Here is an 8,239-nt window from a genome sequence, read left to right on the forward strand (position 1 = left end):
AAAAATTCTCTTTAAAACTAGACTGAAGAACAAAAAGGACAACAACTTGTGTGTTCCCCTTCCCCCCAATTCCCCAGCACTGTTCCCATCCCTCCAATTCCCCAATAAAAAAAAAATCTTTTAAAAAAAATTCTCTTTAGAGTATTTTCAAAAGGTAACAAAATTGTTTTTAATTCACCTTCCTTACCTGGAAGTACTCCCTCTATACATTGAGTTGTTTTTTTTATTTCAATTATATTTTTTCATTTATAGAAATTCTATTGGTTCTTTTACAAATATGCTTAGTTTAGAAGTCTCTTGTTCCTGGCTTATAGTTTCAAGCTTCTCTTCTATTTCTTTAAACATATTAAATTTAGTTACTTTAAAATTCTGTGCTGATTATTTTCAGTATCTGAAGTCTTTGGGGATCTGATTCTGCTGTTCTGTTGTTCTTCTGCTTCTCATTCATGGTATCTTGTTCTGTTGTGTGTTTTGGGATTTTTGACCAGAAGCTACTCATTTTCTTGGAGTTTTATCTTGAATTTTTAGAATTCTTTGAGGCTTGAGTTGTAATTTCATTCTTCCAGAAATAATTTGCATTGGCTTCTGCCAGTCACCTGGGGGAAGCTAACAATCTGGAACTACTTAAAATTAAGTTTTAAGTTTGAGATTTTTGGGATTACACAGTAGAATAAATTATGACCAAAGACCATGTGAGGGTGGCTTATGGTTAGGAAATCTCAAAGGAGATTTTACCCCCTCCTCCCATCATCGGTCAAGACAAGCAAGTTTCTTTACTGTATGGACCATTCTCAGTGGCAGGTTTCTGATTTTCCCATTTACTGAGGGTGTTTTCCCTTGCAGACTGAGGTTTATACAGGACTGGATTTTCTATTGTACCTCCAAACTTGGGCTGCTTTATCTCCTCTCCCAGTGCCTTAAACCTGACAAAAAATTTTCAGGGATAAAGCCAGATTTCACATTCATTTATCTCCCTGTTTTTATCCCCTTCTCCCCATCCCAGAATTCTTCCCTTTTTGCCAGCTTAGCAATGCATTTAAAAATATATATTTTATATACTTTTATCCATCCCTCATTTTAGTGGTTTCAGTGGAAAGGATCATCCTGGGTATCTAAACTGCCATATTTCCAGAAAAGAAAATTCCTGCACTTTCTAAAATCCTCCTCCTCCACTTCCATTCCACTGCTTTTACATATCAAATAGCTCCTAGCAATCTCTTCACAAAACTCCCTGAATGAGGAGAGAGGTGGAGGCAGGAGAGGGTGATGGGTATAGAGAAAATAGAAAGGTCAGTGGATTAGAAATCTCAATGAAGTTAAAGAGCTGAAGAGTGGAAGTACCTGAGCCAGTGAGTCGGGTGGGTGGGTGGGTGGGTAGGGAGTTGTGGTGAGAGAGTAGAATGTTTGAATAGGTGTAAATCCTCTTATAGATACGGAAGCCCAAAGAGAGGCCAACTGTCTTGTTCAAAGTCACAGCTAGTGAATGGCAGAACAAGGCCTGGGAACGAAGTGTCATGTTCCCAGACCTACATTCACATATGAAGTCAGGAAGAGTATTAAGGAACAAATACCTTGCCATAATCAATGACGGATAGCTCAATGCTAGGGAATAGATCTTGCACGATGGCATTGAAGAGTGGCACATCAACTGAAGTTAGTTTGGCAATGTTCATATCTCTCATTGAGAGCAGCAAAACCTAGGTGGGAAAAGACAGAGAGTCAGGCTGGAGGAGCCAGGGCCTAGGTACTCACTAGGCCCTTCCTCTCCAAAGGGTGAGGAGCAGGAGCCAAAAACAATGGATACACCTGAACTAATCTTTAAAAATATGACAGATAAAACTCAGGCAACACAGGGGACAGGAAGAAAGGTGGGAATCCCAATTCGGGGAAAGAAAGGATCTGAAAAACTTTAGTGAAGGTGCCCAGGACCAGTGACGATGGAGGTTAAGGTTCAAGAGCTGTGTCCTTGATCTACCTCTTCATCAGACAGATCTGGCTGCAGGCGGCGCTTCTTGCCAGCATAGCGCAAAAGGGAGGTGAGGGCACGTAGGCCAAAGTCATAATGGTCCTGTCTGGAAAGCTGCTGCACAGCCAGGGAGTAAAGTGTGTACACCTTCTTGGCTAGAATCTGGGGAATGAAAACAGAGAAGGAAACAACCCATCTCCCTACAAATCCTTCTGCTTCATCTAGGGACAGTTATGGCTACAAGAAACTAGGTCCCAGGACTTGAAGCAGCTGGGAGGTGCTCTATGGACAATCCTAATGAGAAAACCCTGTGAATGGTGCCATCATGGATTAGTGACATCACAGAGGAGAGACCTCTGAATATTTCTGCCTCCATATCCTATTGACAGTAATCTGTGTTCCTCGTAGGATAAACTGATTGTGGGGCCTTCACAGAGTCTATCCAGGGACTAATCATGGAAGGGAAATAAAATAATTGGAGAAAAGAGATTAGTGGAATACCTTGCAGTTGCCAAAGCCCTCCCCAAACAGAATAATTTCTGCAATAAGAGTAGAATCAGGCACCACCATAGCAATTGGACGGAACATGGATTTAAGATTTTCAGGAAGCTCTGTGCGACCAGCGTAGCCTGGAAAACAGCACCATTTGTTAGAATCCATACCGCTTCCCAAAGACCCACTCCCCAATCAATCCCATTTTCCCAGCCCTAGCTCCATTCCTAACTTTCTCCCCAACTCCAACTCCAAGATCTCGTCCCTTTTCATCTGGGCCCTGGCTCCCCCCATACCTATTTGCTTCTCTTTCCTATCTCTGGGCCTTTCCTTACTGTCTGCATGGCCCTGTTCCAAATTCAAATCACAGAGCTGCCATTTTTTCATCTCTCCAAGTTCCATTGTATAATTCACATCAGTCCTAATAGAAATCACAGCTGTTTCTGATTCTTTCAGTACCTAAACCCTTTCCTGTTTTCTCCTAGACCCTTCTCCCAGGGAAATTCCTAGGGAACAGTAATGAGAAACCCTAGTGCCTGCACTTTGGGGAGATTCTCTTATTCTCAAAAGGGATAGCAGATAAACCAGACCTCTGGGAGCTAGCCCAATAGGAGAAGATAGTTAAGTACCTTCAAAGCCTGTGGCTACATATATACACATAGCAGTTATTAATCCCTTTAGGGAGAACAGTAAGATTGCCCCACCTTCTCCTGGAAAGTCACATGTTTATCCTTCCCTCACACTTTATTGTCTTTAGCCATGTTTCACTTGGCTAAATACACTGGCTTGAAAGTGGGGAATGGAGGACACAGTTGTTTGCCCTGGACACCGACTTCTCTCCCTAGGAGCCCCATCTACTCCCTGGCTCTTACCAGGGTTCATGGTGATAAAGATCCCACAAGACCACACCAGATTTATCTCAAAGCCCTCAAAATGGAAGCGGGTGAGGCTGGCAGCCAGAGCGGATAGAATCGACAGGATCTGCTGGGCCACCACGGATAGCACCTCGATGTTGATTCGGTTAAACTCATCAAAGCAGCCCCAGGCACCCGTCTGTGGGGTGGGAGACAGAGTCACTGGGAGCAAGAGAAGTACCTCAGATTGGGAGAAACTAGAAAGTGTGACTAACATAGCCCTTCCTGAAGTATTTTGATAGGTGAAGCAGCCTCCAAAATGTTGGGGGTGCGGGATATGGGAGCCCAGAATAGCACTGTTGTAGTTTCTGACCAGAGCTTTCCATCAGACATGGACAATCTGGGGGAATGCTAGAAAATGAGTGGGTTGGAAAGAGACCAGGGTAGGGAACTTGTGAGCACTGAGTGCCTACACTATGCACCAGTTTACATGCATTATCTTATTTAATCCTTACATAATCTTCTGATTTTGCAAATAAGCAAAGTGCAGCTCAGAGAGATGCAGGAACTTCCCCAATTATAAGAACTAACCGAGGCGAAGCAACGCTGTAAGTTACAAAGCACTGAACTAGGTTTGGGTTCCAGTTGATTTTCTGGGACTAAAGGTATTTAAGGGACCTCTGGGACCGGGTGGCAGGATGCTGACCTGGGCCAGGCCTGAGTACATTCGGCCCATGGATTTATAGTCCAAACCCTCGGAGCAGTTGATCACAATGACATATATGCCGAGGGCCTTGCCCAGGTCCTTGACAGTCTCAGTCTTTCCTGTGCCTGCTGGACCTTTGGGGGAGCCCCCTCGATGCAAGTGCAATGCTGTGGTCAGTGTCATGTAACACCTATGAATTGAGGACAAAACTCAAGTCAGACTCCTGGAAACCTTCACTCAGCATTTGCTGCCCCCACCCCAACCCCTTTGTTCATCCCACATGACTGACCTGTCTGTCAAAGGGGTGATGACAAGCCGGCCAGAGTTACCCAAGTACTCATAACTATACTGAAATTGTGTGTTGGTCTGGCGGATCATACAATCATCGAGATCCTGGAGAAACAGAGCACAGTAAGAGAGAGGTGGCTTGGAGGAAGAGTTAGAACTGGGCAATGACTGAGAGTAGGGCTGGAGATGGTGGGGAGGTTACAGTTTGAAGAGGAGGGGTTCAGTTTAGAGTTAGGAGGAAAAAAGAGTTTATGGCCAAGATGGAAAATGGGTTTGTATTGCCTGTACACTGCAATCCATTGCAGCAGCTGCCTGAAGACTTTCTGAATCCTGGTCAAGTGACACACATAGTGAACACTGACTGGAAGATGGTTTGTGACTCCTGACTTAGGAGACTTGTGATAGAATTAAGAACTGGATCAGGGCACTGTGATTAGGATATTATTGTATTTAGAGAGTAGGAATTTAATTAATGCATTAGGATCAGGTTTAGGTTACAAGAGTGGGGAGCTAGCCCATCTGCACCTTCTCCCAATAGAAGCGCAGTTGGCTGAGCCAGTCAAAAGAATTGACATCCATGAGGCCACTTTTATAAAGCTTCTCCAACACATCTCGGGCATGAATTTCTATGGTCACCAGAGCCACAATTTTAAGCCGCATGATCTTGGTCAAGTTCCCCCTGATAGCTTCTGAATATTTATTCAGTATTGACACCTGTAGAATGAAGTGGTAGGGAAGAGAGTGGGTGGGGCAATGCAATCAGTCAATCATGCCTCATCCCAGCCTAACACTTTCAACCCCAATGCTAATCCCAACCCCATTATAATTCCTAACCTCCAATATCAGCACAGGAAAATGTTCTTCTAATCCACTCAAACTTTCCTCACTGGACTTTTCCCATAAAGCACCCTCACTTTGACCCTTCCCCATCTCTAATATTGACTCCAATTTATCATCCCCCCTCTTCAACTCTAACTCCAAGCTTATCACATACTTGTAGGCTTCCCCACCTGCTTCTTCTTCATGACCTTGAGGATTTTCTTGTCTCCCCGCTCCTTAGCAGTCTGCAGGCATTTGGTAACATCAGCTGTCCACTGGATCTGACTGGCAGTGATCACCATCTAAGGCATGTGCAGAGGTTGTATTCCAAAGCCCTGTCTCTGGTCACCCACAGAGCCCAGCTCCCAAATCCCAGCTTCTCCCAGGACCAGGTGCTACTCCTCTCAATATGTTAATCTGCTCTGAAGGATGGGTCAAATGTCTACCATCAGGAGCTTAGGGTCTGGCATGCAGGGTTCCAGGGCCACAGCCCAGAAAGGGGCAAAAAATCCGCATTTTGAGACTCAAGATTCTGCCTTTACATTTGCTGCTCCCTTTCAGCCCTATCTTTCATGTTCCCTCATTTCTACTGACTCAGCTCACCTGGCCAGCCCACTCCTTTATCCATTTGTCCCTCTTGTTAAGAAACTTCTTGAGGGCCAGGCGGCAGTTCCGGAGAAGGTCCCGCAGGGTTACTCTCATGGTCCGCTCCACATCGCCAAGCCAGGACTGTGTGTGGGGGGGGGGACAAGATGGCTCATCCTCAGAGCCAGAGATAAGAGTCCCCAGAGGAAAGGTGCTTAAAAAACAGGACTGCAGGGCTTGGACCCAAGAGGAAAGCCAGACCTGGGCAGCTTCTGGCTTGGGCCCCTGGGGGACATGAAAGCCAGGAGGCAGATTGATTTTCAGGTTCAGGGAAGAAGTTACAGTTTTTAGGAACAGTCAGTAGGAGGGCAAAAAGTGACTAATGTCTCTTCACAGAAACATTCTTTCCTCACAGAACCTAGCAAACTTCCTAATGGGAAGAAGAATCAGCTTGATTCTTAAACCGTCACCACAACTCACCTCTACAGGCCCTTCTAAAAGTACTGAATGGAGGAAATCAATATACTCGCCGTCACCTGAGAACATTCCCACAGCTTCCCATTTGCTGCTGGGTCCCCCAACCTGTAGAAAAAAGAAGCTATTCATAGCCTGACCTGCCCACTCCAGCTATCTGCCTAGAAGGTATTTGGGCCCTTTGAGGGTAATTTCTGTTCCTCTCCCCTGCCCTCAAAATTACCAATTCTAAAAAGTTCTATCCCAGATATTCCAGAATCATTAATATCCCACTCCTATTGGGAGGGCATAGTCCCATCAAGGCCTTTGAATACCTTGACATCAGCATCCCTCCCCTGCTTTCCATCCCATTGTGGCCACTTCTATTGACCTTCTGCATTCTCAGCAATTTGATGTTGTCAAAGCATTTTTTGAGGTGTGGCTGCACAGCCTCTGGGTTGCGAGACTGGCCCAGAATCTCCAGGAGGTCATCATTAGATAAGAAGTAGAGGCGGGGGAAAGTATGGCGCTTGGTCTCTAAATACATATCCAGAGACTTCTGAATGTCTTCCAGGATTGTGTTCATTTCTATCAATGTGTCCAGGAGACCTGAAAAGAAGAGCAATGAATGACATTTGGTGGCCCTTTCATCATTGCCCTGAGTAGATCTGGAGTCTCCAACTATATCCACTTTGCCAGGTCTTGAATGTTGGGGTACAAATTGCCATAATCATTTTAGGAAGCACAGAAGTTTCCCCAATCATTTAACATGCTTATCTCATTCTTTTCATTAATTCATTATTAATTATTCATTATACACTATTCTATGTTATACACCATGCATTAATTATACATCACATATGATTCTATTAATATAATATCACCCATTAGTCTTTGGAATAATAATCCCTTTCCACCAAAGAACTTGGGGCTCTGCCAGTCATCCCAAGAGTCTGAAAATTAGAGATTATCCTATGCATACACAACACAAGTGAAATCATTAGATTCAAATACATATCACATGCACACAATGAAAAAGGTCTGCAACTGCTGGAGTCTCCAGTGTCCCTTGTGACATAGTGAAAAGAGCACTAGACTGAGAATGGCGTGAAATATTCAAAGTGATGAAAAACAAGGACCTACAACCAAGATCACTATCTAGCAAGGCTATCATTTAGAATCAAAGGAGAGATAAAGAGCTCCCCAGACAAGAAAAGCTGAAGGAGGTCATCACCATCAAACCAGTTTTACAAGAAATGTAAAAGGGACTTCTTTAAAAAGAAAAAGAAAAAATTAAAAATATGAATAAGAACATATCGCAAAGAAAAAACAATCTCACTGACAAAGGCAAACATAATAAAAGCAGTGGATCAACCAACACTAAAGCTAGTACAAAGGTTAAAAGGCAAAAGTAGGAAGATCATGTGTAAGTACAACAGTAAATTAAGGGATACACACAAACACACAGACACAAAAGAAGTAAAATATAAAAATACATATACGTGGAGGGGGTGAGTAAATTGGTAGTGATTTTCGAACGTGTTCAAACTTAAGCAACCATCAACTTAAAATAGACTGCTATATGGGCTGGTCGAGTGGCTCAGTTGGTTAAGTGAGCGAGCTCTGAGCAACAGCAGTTTGAGTCCCGGCCTGAGCTGAGCTGCCGCTGAGCTGCCAACAGATGGCAGGATGGCTCAGCTAAAAGACAAACAAACAAAAAAATAGACTGCTATAAACATAGTTTGGTATATATGAAGTACATGGTAACTACAAACCAAAAACCTACAAGACATAGAAGAGAAAGTAATCCAAACACAACACTATAGAAAGTCATCAATATACAAGAGAAAAGAGCAAGAGAATAAGAAAGGAACAGAACATTCAGAAAACAATTAATAAAATGGCAATTACTACATACCTATCAATAATTACTTTAAATGTAAATGGATTAAATGCTCCAATCAAAAGATGCATAAAGAAGATGTGGTACATATATACAAAGGAATATTACTCAGCCATAAAAAAAGAATGAAATCTTATCATTTGCAACAACATGGAGGGACCTAGAGGGTATTA

At 43.4% G+C, this 8,239-nt stretch overlaps 1 protein-coding gene across 1 annotated transcript in view; it reads right to left on the reverse strand.

Annotated features, from left to right (window-relative positions):
* DNAH2 (dynein axonemal heavy chain 2) overlaps positions 1–8,239 on the reverse strand; it is a 111,966-nt gene that overhangs the window by 52,261 nt on the left and 51,466 nt on the right. The window contains exons 25-36 of the mRNA XM_019665911.1: positions 7,939–7,945; positions 6,555–6,772; positions 6,191–6,292; positions 5,729–5,854; positions 5,317–5,427; positions 4,832–5,020; positions 4,308–4,411; positions 4,019–4,208; positions 3,331–3,511; positions 2,468–2,595; positions 1,976–2,128; positions 1,572–1,697 (exon numbers count right to left, since the gene is read on the reverse strand). Coding sequence (XP_019521456.1) covers positions 1,572–1,697; positions 1,976–2,128; positions 2,468–2,595; positions 3,331–3,511; positions 4,019–4,208; positions 4,308–4,411; positions 4,832–5,020; positions 5,317–5,427; positions 5,729–5,854; positions 6,191–6,292; positions 6,555–6,772; positions 7,939–7,945 — 1,635 coding nt within the window. The remainder of the gene's footprint in view (positions 1–1,571; positions 1,698–1,975; positions 2,129–2,467; positions 2,596–3,330; positions 3,512–4,018; positions 4,209–4,307; positions 4,412–4,831; positions 5,021–5,316; positions 5,428–5,728; positions 5,855–6,190; positions 6,293–6,554; positions 6,773–7,938; positions 7,946–8,239) is intronic.

Source organism: Hipposideros armiger, unplaced genomic scaffold (assembly GCF_001890085.2).
Source record: "Hipposideros armiger isolate ML-2016 unplaced genomic scaffold, ASM189008v1 scaffold_457, whole genome shotgun sequence".
Lineage (NCBI taxonomy): Eukaryota > Metazoa > Chordata > Mammalia > Chiroptera > Hipposideridae > Hipposideros > Hipposideros armiger.